The following is a 27,535-nucleotide window of genomic DNA, read 5'->3' as shown; positions in this document are numbered from 1 at the left end:
GGTCTAAGGCCAGGCAGGCAAGCAAGCGAGGGGCGGGCGACGACGAGGCCAGGCCTAACAAGGCTCCTCCTCGTCGGCTGAGGTAACACGGAGTCAGCGCCTCTCTCTGCCAATCGCCGGGGCCTGAGCGCTCGGGGCGGCCCCCTTTAACTCTGGGCCGAGGCCTCCTGAGCGAGCGGGTCTCTCTCCACCAGAAGAAGCGGGGAGGAGGAGAAGGAGAAGGAGAAGGAGGAAGCTGACGAGTGGGCCTCTCGGGGACGACGCTGTGGGTGAGAGGAGCAGGAGGAAGGAGGAGGAGGAGGCCTCGGACTGCGGGGAAGATTAGCCTCGAGGTTGAGGCCGTTGGGGTTTGATATATATTCTCCTGAGGAAGGCTGAGGCGGGACAAAAAGGGAGACGGGTTGCATCCATATTGGAGAAATAATCCAGTTTGGAACCGCTTTAACTCTTTTTCCCCCTCAAGGCTATGGAATTCTGGGAGTTGGAGTTGCAGTACAAACTCCAACTCCCAGAATTCCATAGCCTTGAGGGGAAAAAAGAGTTAAAGCGGTTCCTGGCATGTGACTGATTAAAAAAGTACCTCAGGTTTAGGAAAGAGGGAGCTCTAGTGTCATGGCTTCTTCCTAAGTGTGTGTTTGTGTGTGTGTGTGTATATATATATGTGTGTGTGTGTGTGTCAGGTTTCTGTCATCATGGATGCTGGGAGTTGGGCAATCCCAGCAACAGGGCTTGGCCTGTGTGCCCTTGGCTCCCAGAACTCCAGGGAGAGAGATTTCCACCTCAGCATTAGGGTTATTGTTATTATTATTATTGTGCTTTATTTTCATATTACACACACACACACTGCAGAAATAATCCAGTTTGAGATTGCTTTAACTGCCCTGGGAATCCTGGGAATTGTAGTTTGGCCATGGCACCAGAAACTCCCTCTGACAGAGAGGGCTAAATATTTCCTTTAAAATAATAACAACAACAACAACAACAACAATAATAACTCTCTGACAGAGAAAGAGAAATATATCCTATTTCTGGTGCAGCACCATACAAATTTACAGCACTTTATAATAATAACAACAACGACAACAACTCTGACAGAGAAGGCTAAATGTCTCACAAAACTACAGCTCCCAGAATTCCCTAATAGCACTGAGCCAGGGCAGTTAAAACGGTCTCAAACTGGATTACTTCTGCATTGTGTTTCAGAGCTAAGAGAAGCTGTCAGGCCTCTGCCTCAGAGGAGTGTTGGAGTCTCCTTCTTTGGAGGTTTTCAAACAGAGGCTCTGAATGGCCATCTGTCAGGAGTGCTGGCAAAATGGAGTCAGGCTGGATGGCCCTCTCCCAAACAGGTTGGCCAGGCGTCCTCCTTTTTTGCCCAAGGCACGCCCTACATTTCGGCATTCCCCCCTCCAGGAGGAATTTCAAAGCGCCCTCCCGTTTTGGGAGCATGACTTAGGTCCAAAAACACACAGCAGAATATTTGTAATTACCTTAACTGGCATTAACAAACACTAGAGGGGGGATATAGACACAGGCTCAAAACACACTGCAGAAATAATCCAGTTTGAGACCGCTTTTAACTGTCCTGGCTCAATGCTAGGGAATTCTGGGAACTATAGTTTTGTGAGACATTTAGCCTTCTCTGTCAGAGAATTATTATTATTATTATTATTATTATTATTACTATAAAGTGCTGTACCAGAGAGTTCTGGTGCCACAATAAACTACAGTCCCCAGGATTCCCTAGCACTGAGCCAAGGGAGCTGAAGCAGTGTCAAAGTGGATTATTTCTAATGTTGAGCCGAAGGCTTTCATGGCCAGCATCCATAGTTTTTTCTGGGTCTTTCAGGCAGTGTGGCCGTGGTCTAGAAGAGTTTATTCCTGACGTTTTGTCTGCATCTGTGGCATCTGGCATCTTCAGAGAATGCTCTGAAGATGCCAGCCACAGATGCAGGCGAAACATCAGGAATAAACTCTTCTAGAACATGGCCACAGAGCCCGAAAAACCCACAAAAAACTATGGATCATTTCTGTTTTGGACCTTGGAAGCATGCATTTACATTTATATTAGTGTTTTCATTTTTTGTTTTTTAATGTCTTGTTTTTCTCTTGAATGCCTTTTAGGGCTATTTACATTAGTGTGTTTAGTTTTTATTTTGTAACATCCTACTTTTTTCTTGAATGCTCTACATTTTATGGTGCTTTTGTTCTCATTTGCAGTTAGGATATCTGCTCACTCTGCTTCCAACTCTTATGATTCTGTTATTCTACTTCTGATCCCCACGGCCATTGCTTCAACCTTATGAACCACTCTTTTCTAGCAAGTCATTGAATGAGTTGTTGTACCTGCAGGCAAGGAATCAAAGTATCTTCTGTAGGAGTAACTACTCATACCACAAGTCCATGCCATCATCCAGGGGTGATCCAGTTGCACAAACTTAAATAACTTTGTAAAATTGGGAGTGGGAACAGCAGTGAGGTGCAAGTTGCATCTGATAGCACCCACACACTACATTGTTTTGCAATGCCTCTAGAAAACCTCCACCCAGACCTCTGTTTCCAAGGAGTAGATGAAGTGGGAGTAGAGAGATACAACTTGTATTGGTGGCAACAGTGGTTTTAAACAACCTATTCTGTGGTCTTGTCACTTTTATATCTCAAAAATATGGGCATGTCTGCTCTTTCTCTTGCAGTTTAGAGCTGCTCCTGTGAAACCTGTGGTTTTGGATCTAAACTAGATGTCCACAAATATATCTTTCCCCATGATTCATGTTTTTATATCATTTTCCAGCATAAGAATAATGGACTGCTTAACCCTTTCTCTTCTGACTGTTTTCCTGGGCCAAGCAGCCCCTACATCCAAACAGTAGAGGCAGTATTTGTTGCAAAGTCAGGCCTTGTGTTTGCAGATTTTGGAATAGTGAAGATGAGAGCCACCAAGCAGTTAAGTGGGTGTGAGAATCTTCAGAAGGGGAAAAAAGTCAAAGAAGAATGAGTTACAGATCCTTAAGTATACACATCTACATAAACCTGCAGGCAACAGTTGAAAGCTCTAGGGATTAAAAAGCATTGATAGTTTGGGATTAAAAACTCTGGGAATGATGCATATGTCAGCATGTCGCTTCTAGTTTTTCCTCTAGGTTGGGGATTACATTTAGCCTCCCAAAGTGAACACACTTTGGGAGATGAGCTTGTACAGGGGGCCCTTGGTATCCTTGGGTTTGGTTCTAGGACCCCTCATGGATACCAAAATCTGAGGTTGCTTAAGTCCTATTATATACAGTGGCATAGTAAAATGGTACAGTATCTCTTTTATAAAACAGAGAGCCAGTCGTGCTTTGAGCACTGGACTGTGACTCTGGATACCAGGGTTCGAATCCCTGCTCAGCCATGGAACTTCATTGAGAAATCTTAGGCAAGTCACACTCTCTCAGCCTCAGAAGATAGCAATGGCAAACCTCTTCTGAAAAAACTGCCAAGAAAACCATGTGATAGGTTCATTTTTGGGTCACCATAAATCAAATATGACTTGAAGGCAAGGAACAACTATAAATTGGCAAAATAGAGGTTTGTTTTTGGAATAGGGGGCATATTTTCAAGCCATGGATGCAGAATTCACAAATATGGAGGGCTGGCTGTACTTTTAAAGCAGATGCTGGATCTTAAATTTTATCCTTGAAGTGCTACTGTAAGCTGCACTAATGATTCTCACTGCTAATGGATAGACCAACCAAAAAGGAGCCTCTTCATTTGGGAGGTATCTATACGATACATACAAAGAGTAGACCTACATTAATATGATTCAGTATCTTCCCTGAAGCCTTGAGTTCATCTCATGCAGGATTAAACCAACCTAGCTATTTAGCTTTTATAATACACATTTGGAACTCTTGGTAGGAGGAAGAAATCTAACACTACATATGTACCCATTGTGTAGTGTTGCAACTGAATTTGAATTTAAACAATAAATTATTATAAGATCTGGGTTAAGATTTTTATTACATTGACTCTTAAATGTTTTTCGTGTCTTCCAGTTATTTCCGACTTATGGTGACTCATCACAGGGCTTTCTTGGCTAGTTTCTTCAGAGGGGGTTTGCCATTGCCCTCCTCTGAGGCTGAGAGCATGTGACTTGCCCAAGGTAACCCAGTGGGTTTCCATGGCCAAGGCAGGATTCAAACCATGTTCTCCAGAGTCATAATTGACTTAAATATATGACCTCTAACTGGACTGGTGCCTCATCAGTCCTCAGTTGGCATCTTCCTTTCACATTTTCTTGATGTTGAGGTGGTTGGGTGTGGAATAATCTTTGGGGAGCATCTCTTGTTTTATCCGCTTCTTACTCTGAAAATATGACATTTGGCTGAGCCTTTCAGATTCTGCCTCTGCTCATCTCTGGCCTGACAATTACCAGTAATGTGGCAGCATTATGACCAGGTTCCTTTTGCACAGGTAGAAATGAAGCTAATCAGAACAGAGCCTCCTTGGACAAATTTACTATGAGAGAAGCACTGTAGCTTTAAAGTGAATCAAGGTTCTTTGTTCTTGTGCTGCAACAGACTAACAGGTACTCCCTCGGAAAATCAGAATAAAATGTTTTCCCTCATAACAGAATATAAGTTTGCCCTGGCTTGTGTACAACATTATAGACTATGGCCAACAGCTATAGTCTATAGTGAGTTTAACAGCTATATGTCTAGCACATGAGTCTAACAGCTATGTGAAATGTACTTGTGAGGGAGATTGGTGTTCTTGGAACATTGCCCATTGGACTAACACTTCAATCATATCACAGAATCTCTGGGATTCTGTAACAAGGGCAGTGCTTAGATCTGAGCAAAGGTAAATCATGTGAAGTCGAAGGCTTTCATGGCCGGCCTTCATATTTTTTTGTGGGTTTTCGGGCTATGTGGCCATGTCTAGAAGAGTTTATTCCTGACGTTTCGCCAGCATCTGTGGCTGGCATCTTCATTCTGAAGATGCCAGCCACAGATGCTGGCGAAACAGCAGGAACATGGCCACATAGCCCAAAAAACCCACAAAAAACTAAAGGTAAACCATATTTGAATTTTAAATAATTTTAATTATCACTTCTCACTGCTTCAGATGATGTCCATTACCACTATTTACAAGTTATGCTTGTGGTATTTTAAGTGTCAACACAAACTTCAGTTTGTGGGAAGAAGGCACTCCACAACTGCATAACAAATGGTGGCTTATACTGCCCTGTACTAAGTTTGGATGCAGACCTATACATAACATGCTAATTTGCTGCTATATCCCACCCCCATTTGTTAAGAAAGTGGCTGGTAGTTCTCACTACCTGGAGCTTGTATTCTTATCAGGCCCATTCATAAATGACTCATGGGTCATCTCACCTGAGAAAGGCTGTCCTCCTTGAGTCATGGGTCTATTTTATTTGTCCTGGAGCTCTGACAAGAGTATGAAACCATGAACGACAATCTTTTCATGCAATATTTTAGTTGGTTCTGTGAATACTGTAGTACTGGTTCATTCTTACAGATATTGATACTGATAGATAAGATGGTAGTGGTCATCATCTTTCTAGATTTTAGGTAGTTAGGTAGTGGTCATCATCTTTCTAGATTTTAATAGGATGTATGAATTTGGGGGATATCACTAGTCTTTGGGTATTGCCTCCTATCCAGCCGTTGCTGAGCAAAATGTTCTATGCACAACATTTATTTCTGCAGCTTCAAGGGATTTAATTGCAGCATGTGCAACAGTACAGTTACTGTGAAATATCTTGTTTTGTCTCAGCCAAGAACCCTATCTAGATCAAGCCAGGATTATTACTCAGGAAATGCATGTGACTTTCATTATTGATACGGTCTCTATGAGTTCCAGCTTGGAAGTAGAGAGGGTATAGCCATAGGTGGCTGCCATACCAGAATGAAAGAAGTTTTGTTTGTTTTCTGCCAGTAGAGCCCAGAACACTTTTCTCTCATGTTTGGAAATCACCCTAATAATTACAGCCGTGTAAATTGACGTTAAGTGTGAATCTGTAATCTTTCATTGAGTTGGAAAAGAAAATGGATAGTGTATTCTTAAATACCAACCAAAACTATCATGCCTGGGTTGCACTTTAATGGCAAGACAACATGCCTGGAAATGATAGAGAATTTGTTTTTACATGGCTTTTCTCCTGAGGTGCTTGGCCGTTTTGGGACTTATCACCAAGTTAAAATATATAGGGAGAAATTTTATATAGATTGGTTTCAGTACAAGGGTTCTATGAGGAGTGCTACATGTTTTAGGAGATCAGGTTGGGCACTTGGGTTGTAGGACTGGAGATTTTTTGTCTGAAAAATACAAGGATGAGATGAGGGGGAAATTGGAATCTTTCTTCAGCTTTGTGCAAGGAGAGGAATTTCTGTCTGTTTTGCAAAGACATTTTGTGGATCTGGTTCCTGAGCCTGTCTGTCCGGATGCCAAAATTATGAGCCAAATAGGCCTTTTAGGGCCCTTCCAAATCCATAAGACTTAACTACACCACTCTCAACATTATGGGGAACTATGGCTTGCTAAGAAGCAGTGACATTTTAGGTCCCAGAGAACCATGTGGCTAGACCAGCAAATCAGACCAGCCTTTCAGCCTTCAAGACCTTCCAAGTGATTTCTTTGCTTTCATTCCTTTTCACAGTTTTATCCATGTGATGAGTCCTGAAGTTTCCCACTAACTTCAAGGATTCGGTTGTTGTTTTTTCTATAGCTGCCTGGGCCATTACGACCTCTTTTGTCAACTTATGTGGATTAAGACAGTTCTGTATTATGGTTTATGACACAGCTGTGAAACAGGAGAAATTTGATGTTTCATTAGTTCTCTGAAAGGCAATGTGCTTTTTGAGATAGCGGGAGAGAAATCTTGGGTTTGACACTTCTCTGCAAGAATGCTTCTTTCGATTTCAGGGCTGCCTGTTCTCTTTTGCTCTGGATATTTTATTCAGCCCCCCAGCAGGCCAGTCATACCAGCATTCCAATCCCCTCCTCCATCTCTATGCATCAATATACTATTGAGAGATTCCTCCCAGCTCCAATGTGGGTGGCAGTACCAGGCACAACACTTCTATGCAAGCCTCCAATGTGGGTGCGGAGCTTTGTCTTGTTGGCTTTGGAACATCTGTGGGTTGGAGATGCAACAGGGCTAAGAACCTGATATGTCCTGTTATAGTTATGCCAGGACCCTATTTGCAGAGGTAGGTGGAGCTGGAATTCAAAGATGAAAAACTGCAGCAGTAGAAGGAGAGTCATAGTTGAATTTGATGCCCGTATGTATGTCTACATAAAAGCTGTTTGGGTACACATTGGGAAGCACATGGTGGGTGGGTCCCTGTTTGGCTGTATTGGGGAAGGGATAATTTCTTGGTTTCTGGGTGCTGACTTTGCATCTTCTTTTTGCATTGTTTACACTTAGCCAGTAAAGAAATTTATTCAAAATATTCCAAGATACAATCTCTCTTACGCTCAGAAGAAGCTATGACAGTTCTTTCCTGTGACAAAGTGGAGGGATCATTTTGTCCTTTCTTTCTATATTGACTTTCTGTCCTAATTAATTCTTCTGTTTTGCTTGATCCAGCCACTTGCATGAGTGCAGCATCACTCAGCCTGTGTCTTTGTATATTGTGCAAGTTTCATCTGCTGAGATTGAGAGAGATACAGAGAACTCAGGACTTGAAGCAAGAACTGGTAATTACCATTCAGTGCTGGACAGACCAGTACTATTTTTGTTGGTTGCCCATTTTTTATTGTAAGGAGCTCAGCATGCATGAGTCCAATTGTGATAGCCATTAATTCATTATGAGACTGGATGTACAGGTTCATTTAATGTGTTTGTGATGAAATTTACTTTTAATTCTTTTCTGGAACAACAGGGAGACAGATGAACTATTCCATCCATCAATTCAACGTCTTTGGAAACAGGAGGGAATTCGGGGAGCCAGTAGTTAAATTTAATATGATATATATAATATAAATTTGATTTAAATTTTAAAAGATCTCATTTTAAATGTTTTTAATCATTAATTTTATGCACCCTGTCATTTCCCTTACTTCTGTTTTGTTAGGAGCATGTCAGAGTTCTTAGCTGAAATACTTCTATCCCTCAGGCCAAGGCTGGGATTCATTTTTCATGGCCCTTCTAGTAACATACTAGAATGTGACTGGTAAAAATTCTTATTTAAGCTGCTATTCTGGTCTGTCCTGTCTGACATCTTTATTATGTATGGGTGCCAGGAAAGGGTGGTACCTGGGCAATAGTGTGTGATCTGTCATGTGTGGGAGTGGGCTTCTGAGGCCATTGTAAGTCTCCCTTGCACTTACTTAAGAGATGAGAGAGATTGTACTATGTTCTTGGTCTGGATTTTTATAAGAGAGAATTGCTCCACAATCTAAAGGCTGGGCTGGGCTGCTGTGTGATAGCATGCTGAGTAGAATAGTCTCCTGCCTCCAAACAGGCTGAACAGGTTGGGCCCATATGGGACGAAACAGTTTCTCTTGTCTCTGTGTGCAGTGCTGTTTCAGCAAAGAAGTAGCCTGGGCAGTGTGTGTATATGTGTATGCATGTGTTGTGTGAAAGGAATTGTGCTTAAGCCCTGCTAAGCTTGGTGCTTACTTTCTCAGTAGGCAAGTTCATGTGTTCATAAGACTAGGAAAATTAGTTCATTAGAATTTAAATTTTCCATGTACTACAGCTAGGTATTGGTACGCTTGTGACTGATACTCTGATACTGAGAGAAAGTACTTGCTACTTGGCCAGGTGGCTGAGGTCGCAAGACCTATGAGCATCAGAAGAAGTCTTTTCTCTGTAACCATGGTTCTTGTGGTAGTCTTTCTTGTTAGCTGTGCTCTAGTTATTTATAAGATGCTTAAAGATTATGCATTCTGAACTTGCACAGAAACGGGGGAAATGAAAATGGTCATAATTGTCTGGAAATGATAGGACTTGTAATCCAGTATATCTGGAAGGTGTCAGGTTGGAGAAGACAGAACTAGACCATTCCTTTTCCCTATTTTTTCCAGTACTTCACTGTCACATTGGAGCCAAAAGAATACTACCCAAACTGGACATGTTCTGTTGATTATAAACTCTCTGGTTGTGCTGTTCTGTAAGGCTGTTCTGTTGTCCCAGGCTTCCCTAATGTCAGATAAATCGAGAACAGAATTGGCAGGTTGCCACTAAGCTTAGGGCGTCTCTTCCTCTTTCTTGTCTGTGAACTTTCTTAACTCATTCTTTCAGAGTGTTTTTTGTTTTGGATGTAAAAGCTTTACTTTTTACCTGTATTTTAATACTTTTTTTTACACAGTGTTAAGGTTTGAAAAAGCAGGAGTTATGGCAAACCTTTTCTTTCTATGCATTCTTCTAAATGGCTTAAAGAAAAAGAAAAGATGCAAGGAGGACTTACAAATTCTCCTGCTTGTGTGAAAGAATGTGTGGAATTTCTGTTGGGAGACTTTACATTCTCTAGATATGTTCACTTTTTCATCTTCCTGGTATTGTTTTTTTTATTTTGATTACTGAATAGATATTTAATAGTAATTTTAGAGCTCCTTTAGCTCTAGGGGGTTGGTTTTTGTTACTATAGATGAGCAGACTACATTGGGAAAAATGAAGCCTTTGCAAAGAGACAGCATTTCTCTAGGCTGCCATCATCCTTTAAGAACTATAGTATCTGGTTTAGCAGTTTCCCTTGCAGTTTTTAAATCTGCTACTGGCTTTTAGGAAGGTAAACCTCGCACGCATGTGGTATATACTATAGAAACAGTGCTATCGATTTTGTAAGAATTTGTACTTAGTACTTGTACTCTTTCCAACAGTGATATCTATAACAATCTTGGGATGTAGAGACCAAGCCTAGGGCCAGAAGCAAATTAATGCAACCACCTAATGAGAGGGATACTAACGTTTGGACAGAGATGGAAACCATGTGGAACTTGCTGGACTGCAGTTTGCATTGTGTTACCATTGTTTGTTATGGATAGGTTTGATGGGACATTTGATTCAACCACTGGAATTCACACATTCCCTATCTCTGGCTTAGAGAATGTGGCTCCCATATCGGAAATGGTGGCTTATTTCGCCTCACCTTTTGTGTATTATTGGCAACTTGTGTTGCCTCTTTTATCTAAGCTAGGGTGGACAATGTGTGTCCTCTAGATTTTTTTGGACTGCATTTCCAATCATTCCTTACTATTAGCTGTATTGGCTCATCGGAAGTACAGTCCGGCACCATCTGGAGGGCCACACTTTTGCCCATCTTTGATCTAGACCAGGGGTGGGGCTTATGCAGCCCTCCAGGTTTTGATAAACTGCAGCTCTCAGTAGAGCTAGCCAACATAGTTATTGATGAAGAATGCTGGGATTTGCAGCCCAACAATATCTGATGGGTCACATGACTTCCACCCCTGAAATAGTGCTTAAAGGATGGATTATCTTACACTTACTGGTGAGTGAACAGCTTGGGGAGACTGTGCCTGTAGAGTAATACTGAGAAGCCAGGGCTGGGCCAGGTGCTAATTGTTTCTATTTGACAGTTTCCACAAAATTGAGGTAGATCATGGGCAAACTGTATCTGCCTGTTTATTCTGAGAAAAGAGCATGTGGCTTATTTGTGTAGCATAGGCTGCCAGTGATCGCTTTTTCTGCTTCATATTGAAAATAGGAATAAAATTATGCTCACAGAGCTTTGTGGTCTAGACTGAAATTGTGACTTAACAGGTTTATATCTACTGTGCTGGCACATACCATGCTAAACTTTTCTTTTATAACTGATTCTTATGACATGGCAAAGTGTCCCAGATTTAGGGGCCTGGTAGGGGAAAGTGTTCAAGAGCACATGAGCTCTCCCCCTCCCCTAGCTGGTTATAGCAGGAGTAGAAAATTTGCAGTTGGGGATTCCCTGGAAAGTGCAGAAAAGTGACAAGAGTGCTAAGACTAAGGAGAAGTGAGGGAATTGCTTATTTCATTAAGATAGCTGATAAGTGCCATTCTCTGATTGAGCTTGGACTAAGCATCATTAGTCTCATTCCTAGTGACTTGACTTACTCTTTTGCTTCTTGTACAGAACAGCTGCCAGTACTGTGGCCATGGACTCGCTGGTCAATATGTATCAAAACTTCATGAAGGGAGCAGGTGAGTTTGACTGAGTCACAGGACTGAATGACTGAAATGCTACCTACCTTTCCTCTAGGGATCCCCAGTGGGTAGTTGCCCCATGATTCTTACCTACTTTCACCCTTGTGCCAGAAATATTTTTCACTTCAAACCAGTAGCATCACTGGAGGGGTGGAGGGGTGCAGGCTGTACCAGGTGACACCCTAGAAGGGGGGTGACACCCCAGAATGGGGGGTGATACCCGGTTTTCTCCCCATCCCTTCTGGGAGCTGCTCCACCTCCGTGGGTGGTTCCCGAGTCTGCGCCGGCACTCCTTGAGTCTGGGCTGGCCCTCCTCAGGCCACATGGGTGCTCACTGGTGCTCCTTGGGTGCGTGGGTGCTGCTTGTGTCCACAGGGGTGTGGCTCCGCCCCATGAGGGCGTGGCTCCAACCCTTGCGGACGTCCTTCTGGCCCCGGACTTCCAGAGACCCCACCAGAAGCCTGGGGGCAGAAGTTCTGCCCACCCTGGAAGTCCCCCCCTCCCTCATTGATTGTCACCCGATGCAGGGGTGGCACTGCTTCAAACCCTTGAATCCCATTCCAGGTGCATTGGGCAGCTGATACTGAAGCAGTTCCCATGCACACATGCGTTCATGTGTCTGAATAATCTACGTTTTTCCCCCTTTTTGGCAGACCCCCGGATTGCCTCGTATCCACTTATGGGCTCCCCTTGGCTCATGACTGGTATCTTGCTGAGCTATGTCTACTTTGTCCTGTCACTTGGACCACGGCTCATGGCCAACCGGAAGCCTATGAACCTCAAGAAGTTCATGGTTGTTTATAATTTCTCCATGGTAGCACTGTCAGTCTACATGGTCTATGAGGTAAGTCTCTTCTTGCTGTATTAGGTCAAGCCTGCAGTGCTGTGGTATGGATATTATTGCTTGGGGTACATTTCCAGTGTTTGTTTTAGGGCTCCTTCTATTCTGGGAAATGTAAACACTGGGTGCAGAAGAAGCTGTTTGCCTTAAATCAGGCAAGAGGCAGGAAGGTTGTGCATTACACTTCCCCAAAATCATCCTGTCTGTAACTAGTTTACAATATAATCCTAGGTCTCAAATGTCTTCAATGAGATTTGTGATATTCACTTAATTAATCTCTGATAAGCCTCCAGAAATAATTCCACAAATAACTCTGCAGCATCCTGAGTAATAATATCCCAGTGTTATGAAAAACTGACAGCTAATGCATATTCCAGCAACCAGGATTGCTAAGGGATATTCTTACAGTCGGGGAAAGAGAGAAAGTCATCTTGTAGATACAGAGTGAATACCTGTATGCAAAAGACTCACAAGCATAGAGAAATGAGAGTGTGAGGGCTTTATATTCATTCTTCCTGATTTTTTAAAATATCTAAAGGTGCTCTAAGACACCAAATTAGTTGATTCAGACTGGAAGATTCACTTGGAGAGGGCACTTCCAGAATTCAAACATAATAAGAAATGCTTTTCCAAAAATCTTAATTAAAAGTCTTAATTGTTCCCTCTGAAAAACATGGCATACTAGTATGTTCTATGCAAAACAATTTTCCTGCCATGAAACCAAACCAGAAGGCTTAGTCACAATGACAATGTTCTCTGTAAGTTTCTACAATCCATATTATATGTAAATATGCCATCCTGCAAGACCAGGTTGTGTCTCCATTATAGCCTGGTATGCTGAGTGGCATAATACATGCAATTTAGTAGTTCTTGAATGTCTGGTTATAAATGTGCAACTTTTCCCCAGTACAGATAATACATTTGAGATGTCATAATTCGGGTGAAGGAGTATTGTTAATGTTATTACATTTTTAAAAACAACCTTGACATAATATAGTGTTATTCAGTGAAGTTAATTAGAATAAATCAAAGGAAGTGTGTTTTAAGGATTGCCTTTGCTATAGGCACGGTACAGACCACCCTTTTGTGCTGTGCTGGCACGGATTTTAGGATTAGGGACCATGAGGCAACTACATGGTCCCTAACCCTAGCATAGCACAGTGATGGGCACCACCATTGTGACGTAAGCACCGTGCGCCGCTTACATCATGAGTGCACCATTGGCGCACTTGCAACATCCGCCCTGCAGCACTAAAAGAATCTGTTTTTTTTCCAGGTTCTTTTTCCTTCGGAGGGAAGCTGCGTGGTTTGGCAGCTGTGGCTTCCCTCCGGAGGGAATTAGGCCACCGGCAGGCCATTCTTTTGGGGCGGTCTGTCTCGCGCCTTAGTATCATGGTGTAAAAAATAAGACTGTTAGGGATAATAGCAGAAGTTGGATTTATAGATGCACTACTTGGATAAATTATATGGGATCTGAAATCCTAGAGGCCATAAGACCAATATATATTGGTATAAGACACACACACACACACACTTGCAAAATGTGTTACAATTATTTGGCTGAAAATTCCACAGACTTGCTGTGAGTTTGTTCATAATGTGAGAGCCTGAAAGAGAGATCTACATTGTCAAAAAAAGGAGTATTAAAACATAGCTGCTGAATATAGCACATATATATATATATATATATAGAGAGAGAGAGAGAGAGAGAGAGAGAGAGAGAGAGAGAGAAAGGGGGTGGGAGAGGCAGGCCAGCAACAACAGGCCTCGCCTGGAAGACAAAGAGCCCTCCTTCTGACCACCATCTTGAGGGGGAGAGAGGCAGGCCAGCAACAACAGATTTCGCCTGGAAGACGAAGAGCCCTCCTTCCGACCACCATCTTGAGGGGGAGAGAGGCAGGCCAGCAACAACAGGCCTCAACTGATGGCTTTGACTGCTTTGTACATTGTTTTTGAGGAATTTTGTTGAATTGTATGAGATCGCTGATGTCACTGTTGATGTATTGTATTGCTATAGCATGTGACATGTAGCTTGTATGTTGTGAACAGCTTTGATCTGAAGGAAAAGTGGTATACAAATAAAAATTATTATTATTATTATTATTATTATTATTATTATTGGGAAAATGTATTAATGGGGAAAACTACGTGGATGGTGTGCTCTAATTGCTTCTTTTTCTTGCAGTTCCTTTCGGCAGCATGGTTGAGTGGTTACACTTGGAGGTGTGACCCTGTGGACACTTCCCAGCGTCCCAGTGCCCTACGAGTAAGCACTGTCCTTTTCCTCTCCCTCCACCTCACTCCACTCTTCAATATCCAGTCTCCCCCCTAGTCCCTCTGTGTGTTTCTTCATTTTACTTTGGAATGTAAGGATCAGCATGGGATTTATCAGAACACTTGAGATCTTTTGCAAAGAAGGGAGGTGGGCCGGTGGTACAGAAGGGAGGGAAGTAGGTAGAAGAGTCAAGGGAGAAAATAGATGTAGTGTTTTGATGACCAATGAGACATCTGACTTCTATTCTGTCTCTTGGCAGATGGTCCGTGTGGCTTGGCTCTTTATCTTCTCAAAGTTCATTGAACTGATGGACACAGTAAGTGACACACACCCCCCTTGCTTGCTTCTGTCATACCTGAGACTACTAAGGTCTGTGGTCCCCATGCAGCCCAAGCCCTCTGACATGTCTCCCACTGGGAAAAAATGTATATTCTGACAAAACAGGGAGGTACTCACTCTTGGAAGCCTCTGAGCATAGTTCCTCTTTAAAGCAAGCATAGCCCCCCCCTTCCCTTCTCCAAAGGGGTTTTATAAAACAGGAAGTAGAGTTTTTGGCTATTTATGGTTTTGTTTGGGAAGCAGATGTGACCCATGTAGAAAACTGGCCCCTGGACTCCCAGAGCTTTCCCACCCCTGAGCTGGTGTCTTAATTCAAGTACAAATAGAATATTTTTGTTCCAAACCTCAACAATTTATTTGTAATTGGAAAAGGTGGTGGTCAGCCAGCCTGTCTTATCCATATGATATGGATAGCAGTAATGAAGATACAGTGACCAATTTTGGTTCATTAATATGGGAAGTTATTCTTGAGAGGCGGGGAGCAAGCTAAATTTTTGTGTCTCTTTCCCATCTAGTAATCAAAACTGAATTATAAGACGCTGCCAGTGATAACTGACTATCACTTCTTGGGGCCCCTCCCATGATGCTACTTTTCTTCTGCTTAACATCCTGTGGTAACATCAGTTGAAGGTGATGTCTTAGGTCCAAAACACATTGCAGAAATCATCCAGTTTGAGACCACTTTAATTGCCCTGGCTCAATGCTAGGGAATTCTGAGAACTGTAAGTTTTGTAAGATTTTTATTTAGCCTTCTCTGTCAGAGCTCTGGTGCCACAATAAACTACAATTCCGAGGATTACCTAGTATTGAGTCAGGGAACTGGATTGAACTGGATGATTTCTGCAGTGTGTTTGGACCTTTGTCATACCATTGATCAGAATCAGACGCCTGTCTCTCACACTGCGCTGTTACTTCCAGGTGATCTTTATCCTAAGAAAGAAGAATGATCAGGTGACCTTCCTCCATGTGTTCCATCATTCAGTGCTACCCTGGAGCTGGTGGTGGGGTGTCAAGTTTGGCCCAGGTGAGATCTAGGGAAACTTCATAATCTGGAGCTTGACTTCTGAGAAACCATGATCTGTACAATTATTACCAAATCTGTGGCTCTCTTACACTGTCCCTGTTATGAACAAATGTGGCATGTAACGTATCATAGGTCCGTCCTTTGAATAGCTTTACATGGTCTGACTGCACACTTCTCTTCTGATGAGTATGCATCCTTTGTTCTCTTTACAAGCATAGTCTGATATTTATATAGGAATCTCCTATTCCTAGGATCTTCTCTGGGTGGGGGACACACAGTATTACACTCTATCCATGAACCAGCCCCTTACTTGCCAAAAGCAAAAAGCAGGCATTAACACAGAAGATACCTGCCCAACAGTAGCTTCAAGAGAAGTGATCAAAGTCATATACCAGTGATCCCCTTACTGTGCCCTTTAAGAGATTTTGGACTTCAGCTCCCAGATGCCTCAGCCATGTTGGTCAATAGTCTGGGATTCTGTGAGCTGAAGTCCAAAATCCCTTAAAAGACCACAGTTTGGGGACCATTGCCATATACCATAAAACAGTTTTTTGCTGACTTCATCTGCTTGGGAGCAAAACCTGCATTCCATATAGTATTTCCCCAACAGAAATTGGGAAATCTAGGCCCAGTACTTTTAGGCTCTGTGATACTTCAGGGAGTTAAGAACTCTCTATGTGTTCCTCCTGACCTGGATTGGAATGTCTATGCCAGTCTTTGCTTCTTGGTGCCCTTTCACACCAAACAGCTACAGGAAACCCCCTATTCATTTGACAGGATAGGGATCAGATTGCTGTCAGAAATCATTGAAATGTAGAACCATTATGTGCTCTGCTCCCTAACCTATCGAATAAGTGGGGGACACTTTTATCACTGTTCTGAGGAGTGATGTTATGATATGATTTATGCCCATCCTGTGATTCCTACTTATGAGGAATGTCTCCTTCATTGAAAGCAGAAGGGGGAAGAAGGCTTGAGTAATTGCTGCATTGGAGCCCTAGTGTTTTCCCTACAAAATGGGGCCAGTAACACAGCCAGTGCAACTGCAGGGTTGCCCTGCCCATCACTGGGGAGTCAATGGTAACAGCCACCACTGTAATGCTGTATTTTTTGTTCAAACCTAGAGGGTGAAAGCTGTTCAGTCAAGGTGCCACTAAGTGGCTAGGCTCATTATTCTTTCTCCTACCCCACTTTGCCATGGTGCTGACTGCCTAGGAGAGTCAACTTAACACAGAACTTTAGAATTTTAGAATATGTATGCCTATATCAATAAGTAATATTAAGGAGTACATGCATGGGAATTACATATAAAGCTGATATAGTGCTCTAAAATAGTGGTATTTCAGCAAACTTAACTATTTTTTTCAAAACTAAAAGACCCCCAATTATAAACAAAGTATAATCCTCCATAAAGTATATATAAAAAGGCAATAAATATACAAAGCTGTATTTGCTTTTTAAAAATGATTACATAGATTCTATTTTCACATCAAATTGACAAAAAATCTAGAAAATAATGCATATAACAACCAGTTGCCATCACAAAATACCCTAGAACAATTAAAGCAGTGTTAGGAAAAGCAGACTTATCATCATCAGGGTCTACCTAAAGGAATTGAGGAGCACAAACCTGGGAAATGGGGCTCCCCAAATAACAGCCCATCACAGAAAAGGTTCTGTCCATTCTCATCAGCAGGACCTCAAGCTGTGACTGATCTCAGGGTGTAGGCAGATTCCTATTCATGTACATTATCATACAACTTGGTCACAGGCCATTTAGGGTCTTTATTATCAAAACTAGCGCTTTAAATTGCTCTTGGGAGCAATTAGGCACCCAGTGCAGCCAATAGGATATTGGAATAATATGTTTTATATGCTTAGCCTTCATGAACCTTCAGTCAGTTGCATTTTGTACCAGTTTCCACAACATCTTCAAAGACAGCACCATCTAGAATTTGTAACAGTAGTCTAGTTTGAGTGTAACCAGGACATCAATAATTAAAATAAGGACAATAATCTTTCAGAAAATATTTTCTGTTCAGCATATATAAATATTGCACAACTATACAAAGATATGTTCTTTACCATCTTGAATCTCAAAAATGTGTGTGTGAAGAATATAAGATAGATTCTAAACCAAAAGGAATCACACATTTAATTTCATATCAAATAAACTTAATTTTGAATTTTCTTCAAGTGAATAAATTATGGGCAATTGCAATGGAAATTTTCACTTTTTGATTTATCAAGTTTATGAGAAATGTGGAAATGTAATTTCTGCTACCTTTCAGATCTTAGTTAACTACTAAAAGTGGGAGCTGAAACATCATTTCTCATCCACTAAGATTTTAGCTGTTGCATTATAACACTCACAATAAAATCAATACAGTACCCTAAGAGGCAGAAAGCACAGGAATAAGCTCGTTTGCCAGCTGCATTTTCATCACACAGTTACTTTTCTGTAACTTAAAAATAGTAGATTAATAGTTTCTGTTCCAGAAAAAGAATAAAATAGACCTAGAATTTCCTAAACTACACCCATCCATATTGGTATTCGCAAAAGGTAAACTGCAATTAAGTGCATATCTACTCTGATACAAATCCCACTGCAGCCAGTGACACTTACCTCCAGGACTACATGTATATTGTCACAGCTGAAATTTATTTATGTATGTATTTATTTATTTATTTATTTTATATCTCGCCTTTCTCCCCAGCGGCTCCCCCAAGGTGGCTCACAGATAAAACTTTTAAAATTGCAATAAAATTCAAACAATTAAAATGTCTATATATAAAATCACATAAAATATACACAATATAAAATATAATTATAAAATCACATAAAATATACAAAAGTTATAAACAGACTAAAAACTCATCTGCTCCATAAAACCACCCTGCTATGCATTGTACACAGAAAGCCTGTCGGCATAAAAATGTTTATAAAAATGTGACTAGGCACCTAAATTTAGTAAAAAGCAATCCGCAACTTGTGAACTCAGTGCAAACCTTTAGTGTGGTCAGAATTAAGAAATTGAATAAATTGTAATATGCATGAGCAGAGACATGTTCATGCTATCTTTTGATTATGTGTGACATCAAATTCTCTTAGACTTGCAGTTGTTTATTCTAAGTAGAGGAGACCCATTGAATCAATGAGATTTATAAATGTGGGTTTACCATTCACCAATCATTTTATTGGGTGTATTCTAGCTGATAGCGATAAAATTTAGCCCTATATGTGCTGGTGCATATCTGGTGATAAGGCCTGACATTGGTTATATAACAAATATCCCACATTTATATCATATATTATTGAGGGATATATACATATTGTAGTCACAAGATGTTACAGGTTTTATTCAACCCATACTAAATGAAATCTGAAAGTTGTAAGAAACACTTTGGATAATTTTTAAGTGGTTACTACTGTGTGGAAATGGAAATGAAAAAAGGGGGAAATCACCAAACAGGAATTCAGACAAGTAGCCAGCACATGCAGGGAGAAAGTCAGAAAAGCTAAAGCACAGAACAAGCTTAGGCTTCCTATAGTTATGTGTGTAACAAATGGAAGAACATGGAAATGGTAGGGCCACTGCGTGGAGAAGATGACAAAATGCTAATGGGACAGAGAAAAGACAGAACTATTCAATACCTTCTTTGCCTTGGAAAAATGGAGCTGATGCCGTGGGGAAATGCAGCACAGAACAGGTAAAAAGGTAGTACAGGAATACCTGGCCAGTCTAAATGAATTCAGGTCTCAAGGAAAGATGGATTACATCCAAGGGTATTAAATGAACTGGCAGAAGTGGTGGTAATAGTAATACAGTAATACAGGCATAAGAGAGGCAAAAGGCTTGGGCTGCATCTACACTGAAGAAATAATCTGGTTTGAGACCACTTTAACTGCCTCGGCTGAATGCTGTGGAATTCTGGGAATGGTGGTTTGTTCCAGCACCACAGCAGAATGGCAGTTAAACCCCTGTAAAACTCTCTGACCAAGGTGACCATGACCAATGCCCTCCAAAATGTAGGGCACTCAAGCAAAAAATGTAGGACATGACCAAAAATAAAAGCTAAAAAGACCCATGTAATTATAAATTCTTGCTGCTTAGCCATGATCCAAATGAGCACATTTTGAAATTTGACCGAAGAGGACATACCCTGGAAAAGGAGGAGGATGTCTGGTCACCTTGTCTCTGGTCCAAAATACACTGCAGAAATAAAACATAGCTGGACTGAAATGCCCAGAGTTGCTCACTAAAGCTGCATCCCCACTGAGGAAATAATCCATTCGAGAGTGATTTAACTGTCCTGGGTTAGTGCTGGGGAATGCTGGGAACTGTAGTACACTGTGGCCCCAGAACAGGTGCATCTACACTGAGGAAATGGTCCAGTTTGAGACTGCTCAGTGCTGGGGAATCCTGGGAATTGTAGTCTTTTGTGGCCTCAGAGCCATCTCTGACAGAAGTCTCAATGTCTCCCAAACACCAGCATTCCCAGGATCCCCTAGCATTGAGTTAAAGCAGTCTCAAAGTGGGTTATTATTCCTGCAGTGTGTGATAGAGATATAAAGGCTAGGGACTGGATTCATTCGTTAACTCACAAAAGGAGGATATCTGTGTCCAAAACACACTGCTTTGACTGCCAGGGCTCAATGCTATGGAATCCTGGGAATTGTAGTTTATTGTGGTATTAGAGCTCGCTGACAGAGAGGGTTAAATGCCTCACAGACACCAGAGTTCCAGAGCACTGAGCCAGGGCAGTTAAAGGGGTCTCAAAGTGCAGTGTGTGTGTGTGTGTGTGAGAGAGAGAGAGAGAGAGAGAGAGAGAAAAGCGAGGGAGGGTGAATGAGGAGCTCACCTGGGCTGAGGCTGCTCTGGAAGTAGAAGAAGAGGAGGGAGGGAGGGGGCCAAGGGAAGTGGCCGCATGCCCCAAAGGGCCAAATGGCCAGCAAGAGGCTCTGCTCCCAGGCAACACCTCCTCCTCCTCCTGGCCCTGAAGAGCCCCTTCTGCCTCCCTCTCAGCCCTGACTGAGAGGCTTCTGGAGAGGCAGCTCTAGGCTCCCCCCCCCCCCCGCCTCACTGCTGGTCCTAGGCGACCCCTATGAAAGGGTCTGGCGACCCCCAAAGGGGTCCCGACCCACAGGTTGGGAACCACTGGACTACACAATGCTACTGTTAGGTGGATTTGTAACTCTTTGACTGACTGAACCCAAATGCTACTCACCAATAGCTCCACTTCATCCTAGAGAGGTGAATAATGAGGTACCATAGGGTTCTATCCTGGCTCCAGTGCTATTCAACATCTCTCAATGACTTGGATGATGGAAGGGGGTGTACTTATCAAATTTGCATATGACACCAAATTAGGAAGGGTAGCTAATGGCCCTGAGGATGGAATCTGAATTCAAAGTGACCATAACAGATTAGAGAGCTGGGCTAAAGCTAACAAAATGAATTTCAACAGAGAGAAATGTAATGTTCTACACTTAGGCAAATAATAATAATAATAATAACAACAACATGCACAGACACATGATGGGTGACACCATTTTTGACAATAGTACTTGTGAAAGGGATCTCAGAGTCTTAGTAACCACAAGGTGAACATGAGTCAGCAGTGTGATGCAACAGCAAAAAAAGCCAGTGCAGTTCTAGGCTGCATCAATAGGAATATAGTGTCTACTGAGGGAAGGAATAGTACAGTCGGCCCTTCTTATACACGGATTTTTTATACACGGATTTAAGCATACACGGTTTGAAAATGTTCCAAAAAAGTATAAATTTACCTTGATGTTCCATTTTTTATTAGGGACACCATTTTGCTATGTCATTATATGCAATGGGACTTGAGCATACACGGATTTTGTTATACACGGGGGATCTTGGAACCAAACCCCAGCGTATAACAAGGATCCACTGTACCACTGTATTCTGCTTTGGTCAGACTTCACCTGGAATACTGTGTCCAATTCAAAAATAATATTGACAAGCTGGAACATTTCCAGAGGAGGGCAACCAGAATGGTAAAAGATCTGGAAACTATAACATATGAGGGGCGGCTTAGGGAGCCAAGTATATTTAGCCTGGAAAAGATAAGTTAATAATAATAATAATAATAATATTTATATTCTGCTTAATCACTTGGAATCCAAGCGGATTACAACAATAAAAAAGGATACAGTTAAAATTCTAAAACCCGTATCCCTCCCCCTCTCCCAGTATAAAAACATAGTAATACTAAAAAGAAATTAAACCAGACAGATATTAAAACAGTAGTGTAAAATCACAGTTAAAATCAATGGAAGATTTGTAAAAAAGAAATGTATAGCGGGGACCAGATAGGATGGAAAAAGGGATGGAGAAAAGAGAGAAGTGGAGGGGGGGGGAGGCAGGAAAATAGAGGTGGACCTAGTCTGGAAAGGCCTGCCGGAAGAGATCCGTCTTAATGGCCTTCTTAAAGGTTTCCAAGGTGGAAAGAGGTTACATGACAGCCATGTTTAAATATTTGAAAAGATATTATATTGAGGAGGAGCAAGCTTGTAGTCTGTTGCTCCAGAAACTATGACACAGGGCAGTGGATTCAAATTACAGGAAGAAACATTAGGAAACATTTTCTGATGGTAAGAGCTGTTTAACAGTGGAACACACTAACTCTGGCCTGTTACAAACGGGCAGGAAAGTACGTGCTCAGCACGTACTAGGGTTAGAAAGGGGTGTCTCTTCCAGACACCCCTAACCCTAGTACGGACTGAGTCCATACGAAATGGCAGCGGCCGTTCCACACGGCCGCCGCCATCTTGACATAGCGGACATGCTGCGTCCGCACGTCACGCCCCGGAAATGACGCCATGAGTTCGCGCTTCGGCACTTGCGGCGTCTCTTCCGGGGTGCAGGAAGGAGTGCGAATTTCGCGCTCCTTCTTTGCAGCGTCCGGGAACCGCGCCGTTTGGCTGCTGCAGTTCCTGGATGCTGGAACCAGCGGCGGCAGCAGACCACCGCTTTTCGGCGGTCTGTAACCCGCCTTTGTGTGTGGTAGAGGTTTTTAAACAAAGGATTCATGGCTATCTGTTGGGTGCTTTGATTGTGTATTCCTGCATGGCAGGGAATTGGACTGGATGGCCCTTGTGGTCTCTTCCAGCTCTATGATTCTACTGTATTTATGGTCTCTGATGCCTCAGGTTACTCTCTTCTTGCTTTATGTGTGTAATACGTCTTATTACCCATGAACAGACCTTATCTTTTGGTGATTATAAATCTTATTTCTTGTTTACGTTTGATTTTCCTTTCTGTTTATTTACTTACAGGAGGAATGGGCTCTTTCCATGCTATGGTGAACACTATGGTACATGTGGTGATGTACTTTTACTATGGGCTCTCAGCTCTTGGCCCTGCATTCCAAAAGTACCTTTGGTGGAAGAAGCACATCACTGCCATTCAGCTGGTGAGTAATGAAAGAAAGGACATGGAGAATTAGGCCATGGCTTTTTGTCTGAATAAATTAGTTTGGGGCAGTGGTATGCCATACTGTGTTACCCCTCCCCCCTTCTCTTGGCTGTTGAATGACCAAGAATGAAGGGATCAAATTCAGCATTTCTTGTTCATGCTAGAGTCTTAGTTATTCTTCCAGTTTGACTATCTCTAGCTCAGTTTGTCCTCTTGTGTGGGTGGGGAAAGGGATATATATGGCTTTCATCTTCATATATATATATATAACCTTTCCCTTGCCTTTGCTCCCAGCTCCAGTTTGTGCTTGTCTCCATTCACATCTCCCAGTACTACTTCATGCCCAAATGCGATTACCAGTTCCCAATCTTCATCCACCTCATCTGGATTTACGGCGTTATCTTCTTCATCCTCTTCTCCAACTTCTGGTACCAGTCGTACACAAGAGGCAAGCGTCTGCCCAAGGTCATGCCAGAAACCCAGCAGAATGGCTTCCATGAGAACGGTGCCATTGCTAATGGCAAAACCAAAGCCAACTAGGGGGTGGGATCAAGGTGACTCGGATCATCTGGCCCCACGTCTGAGCCTGTTAGCCAGACCAAGTGCCTACAGACTGTTGTCTTGCAGTTCCAAGCCACCTTTCCAACTGCCCTGTTATCCCTCGTTGCCTGGCCTTCACCTGTCCTAGGGGAGAAAGGCTGCCTGGGCTGTCGGTGCTGGATCCAGCCCAAGGTCTCCAAAGTGCCTGTATCTGCCCTGGGCTGGGCTCCTTCCAGAGCTGGACCAAAGCAGAACCCTGCCAGATGGGGCACATCTATCCATTTAGTTCTATGTACTCCATGTGATCCAGGTGGGAATGTTTGTTCCTTACTCTCCAAGTTTGTGCTGCCCTTTGTTCACTCCATCTTCTTTGCCCTATAGGTGCCCTACCATTCATATTTGAATGTGACTGGCCCCTTGTTCCTGTGGGGTCTGACTCTCCCTGAATTTTTTCCCTGCTCTGTATGCAGGTGGGGTGCTATAGGTCAAGGGTTTCATTCCGGTTACTTTGGTTGGCCTCAGTGTTCATTCCTCCACATAACTTCACAACTTTTGGTTCCTCTGATCCCAGGACCTTAGCAATAACTTTGAACTTTGCTCCCTATGGGTTGATGACCACAGGCTTTGGCCACACTGAGGCCCAGGGAGAAAAAAAGGACTCTGCTGTCCAGCTTGCATGCTGTTGCTCTGTGTGCCTTTTTTATTATTATTATTGAATCTGCTCCAAGGAGCAGAATCTCCCTGTATTGTAAGCCTTGGGGAGAACCCCTCAGGGGGAGGTGCTTCCCTCCTATCTGAGTTTCCCACTTGTATTCACAGAAATAAATGGACAGAAAGAGAATTGTGGCTCTTGGTTTTGATTTCAAGACTTAGGATCCATGATTAGTCAGGCTTTCCTGGGACGGAGAGCAAACATTCCCTTGTTCCACAAACTGTTATGTTATGTTAGTCAGGTTTTTATTTCATTTCCAGTTACTTGTTTTGGCAGTATGCCAAGACTAAGTTTAGTATAAGAGGTGGGTAGGAGCAGGTGAAAAAACAAGGAATCAGAAGGCAAGGCAACCACATTTCGATTTGCCCAATGTAGCATGGAATGCCTTGAATGACTTCTGCTAAGGATCTAGGGGGCTCGACAGACCGCCCCAAAAAGACAGCTGGACCGCCTGTTTTTGCTTCTGAGAGAGCCCGCAGCAACCAAACTGTGCAGGCTCCCTCTGCACCAAAAAGAACCTGCTAAAAGCAGGTTCTTTTTTCTGCACACGGCCGCCACATTTGTGTCATCATGGCAGCCCCTGTGTGGACGGGAGGCTGCAATGATGGTGCTGCTGTTGCGCACTAGGGCTTGGGAGTGTGCAGATACTCCACACTCCTGGGCCCTAATTTTGGCCCGAGGCCACCTCAAACCAGCATTCTGTACCAGGCCACAGATTTGCATGTTAAATCTTAAGTAATACCTTCTTCATGCATACAGGCTGCCTTTGTTCAACAGTTCTAATATAATTTGTTGAACAGAACAACTAGGCTCTTGCCTTTCTTCCCTCCCAATCCAGGCAGAAGAGTATTTACAAAGTGTCTGTCCTTATATGGAAATTCCTTCATGTCAGCTATTGCCCTGTCTTGAGCTGACTCCTTTTCTTACCCAATATCCAGCTACTAAGCCTGAAGAGATCCTGTTCCTTGGTTCTCTTTGTGTAAGCCTAGTTGAGTTTGACTAATGGGACTGCTGCAACTATTACACTGAGTGCACAAAATAAGATTACATTAAAATAAATGGAACAAGTAATCTATTTGGCACCATGTCAAAATATACTGTGTCCTATGCCTAGAATGTCAACTGTAACTGTGAATGTGTATTGCTGAATGTGATAACTGGAGGCATTAGAGAAGATGCCTTTTGAAAGAATAAATATTGTAGAGGGATCTCTGTCCCTGCTGGGATAGATGAAACACAACCTGGATTATATGCTATGAAAAACTGTAGGAACACTACTGAGGAGATTGTCCATGCTAAATATTTTTAATAACATATACAGTAATTTTTCATCAAAATTTATTTTGAAATTCAAACAAGTTTTTGTAATCCAAACATAATCTTTCCACTGCTCCTTTTCTCCATTTTTTCCTAACCCAAGTGTGACAAACTGTAAATGAATGTTTTAAAGTAGTTTTCCAAGTTTATACACTTGTTTTGACTGAAAAACAATTGAAGTATTCTTAGGGATAGCATTTGGAAGTAGTAAAAACATTCTTACTGGTTCTCCTGTGCATGTCTATTCTCAAAATTCTGGGTGTTGCTTAAATTAGAGGTGGGCAACTTCAAAGGATAGGGAGTTACCACTCTAGAGAGTCGCCCCCGCCCCAGTTCCATCAAAAATGGCCAGTAGCTCCACCCCATAGTCATTTTATCACACTTTTGACAGGCTGGAAAGGGAAAAAAGAGGGTAAAAGGGCCAATTGTACCTTCTTGGGAGCTTTAGAGGGCACTACTGGTCTTTTTCCCCCCTTGGAAAAATATTTTAGGTAAAAGAAAGGGGAACTGCAAAAAAAACCCAAAAAACCAACAACCAGTCACTTTCGCCTCACCCCCACCCTTAAATAACTTAACATCTGGTCACTCATCACGCAGGGATGAATAATGAACAGGAACACATGATGTTTTATCAGTATGGCTTCCTGTTGAGTTGTTTTTGTCTTGTCCCTTCCTACTTGTGGACCTGGATGACCAAGAACTCATGTACATATTGTTTAGTTTATTCATTATATACCAGTAGTCTATCATACTAAAAGTACTTACAGTAGCTTATAGTAAATCAAATTTTGTTAGTGTGGACAGCTGTGGCTTCACATTCTGTTTGGATATGCCTCAGTTTTACAGTATGCCCTAATGAGGGTGAAATACTGTAAACCTAAAATGTGGCTGTCCAGAACTCTGTGAAGGTTTCTGTTGGGACTAGCTGGGATACATGATATAAATAAATCCATAGATGAAACCTGTTATGCTAGGGCCACAGTCTGCTGTGCTTAATATAGTAACTGGCTGTTGCCACACTGTAGAATTACAGCAGTTTGACACCACTTTAACTGTCATGGCTCCATCCTGTGTAATCCTGAGATTTGTAGCTTTGTAAGGTAGTCAGCCTGGTCTGTCAGAGATCTCTGGTACCTCACCAAACTATAGATCCCATGATTCCACAGGATGGAGCCATGACTGTTAAAGTGGTGTCAAACTGCTTTATTTCTGCAGTGTGAGTACACCCACTATTTCGGGTAACTTTCAGGTGACACTCTTGACAGAAGGAGTTAGGAGTGTCAATTGGCCTCATTCTCATTTATTATTTAAAGACCTTTTACCTAATTTTAAACTAAAACTGTTTACATACATTTGGGGGTGGGGGTGGTACTACTGTTTACAATGCAAAGTATTAAACAGAGGTACAGTGCTTAATAGATTTTCCAGTGGGCTTGGTCCAGAACATTTCTGTCCACACACAGGTGTTGTGTGCCTTCAAGTAGCAACCCTAAGGCAACCTCCCTCTGAAGAAATCTGGCAAAGATAACCTTGTGATAGGTTCGCCTTAGGGCACCATAAGTATAAATGGCTCGAAGACTAGCAAGCCATAGTGGCATCCTGGGACACCTTGCAGGGCTGTATCCCCCACTTCTACAACAGCAACAAAACAATCTGTCATGAAATGCCCTTTAGAGGATTGCGGGTGGGGGCATTTTCATCATGTTTTAGGGCCTACCTACACCATTTTAGACTCAGAAGAGGCTTTTTAAAAAAAGGCTTATCCTGGGCCTAAATTCCCCCCCCCCCCAAATGTGGAAATGCTCCTCACGCCCACATTGAAAGGCATTCAGGGCAAAAAAAATGTTTACACCCCTGGAGCAACCAAACATAGTAGACATAACTCTGGAA

General features: G+C 42.4%; 1 protein-coding gene across 8 annotated transcripts; it reads left to right on the top strand.

Moving 5' to 3' along the window:
* Positions 1-24,457, top strand: ELOVL1 (ELOVL fatty acid elongase 1). 8 transcript variants are annotated; one of them, XM_089514929.1, is made up of 9 exons: positions 65-82; positions 7,595-7,704; positions 11,079-11,146; positions 11,803-11,993; positions 14,176-14,256; positions 14,525-14,581; positions 15,523-15,628; positions 22,938-23,074; positions 23,371-24,457. In XM_089514929.1, exons 3-9 carry the CDS (start codon positions 11,101-11,103, stop codon positions 23,614-23,616), a joined length of 864 nt encoding a protein of 287 aa, XP_089371055.1. In that variant the 5' UTR covers positions 65-82; positions 7,595-7,704; positions 11,079-11,100; the 3' UTR covers positions 23,617-24,457. The 8 variants fall into 8 exon arrangements, with proteins under 8 accessions (XP_089371056.1, XP_089371055.1, XP_089371053.1 ...); XM_089514928.1 differs by lacking the exon at positions 65-82 and adding an exon at positions 219-269; XM_089514930.1 differs by lacking the exon at positions 7,595-7,704 and having other exon boundaries at positions 1-82.
* Positions 24,458-27,535: the final 3,078 nt, after the last annotated feature.

This window comes from Sceloporus occidentalis, unplaced genomic scaffold, assembly GCF_023333645.1.
Source record: "Sceloporus occidentalis isolate IW3139 unplaced genomic scaffold, rSceOcc1.0.p SCAF_3, whole genome shotgun sequence".
NCBI lineage: Eukaryota > Metazoa > Chordata > Lepidosauria > Squamata > Phrynosomatidae > Sceloporus > Sceloporus occidentalis.
Note: the sequence above shows the minus strand (reverse complement) of the source record. Positions and strands in the feature narration are given on the sequence as shown.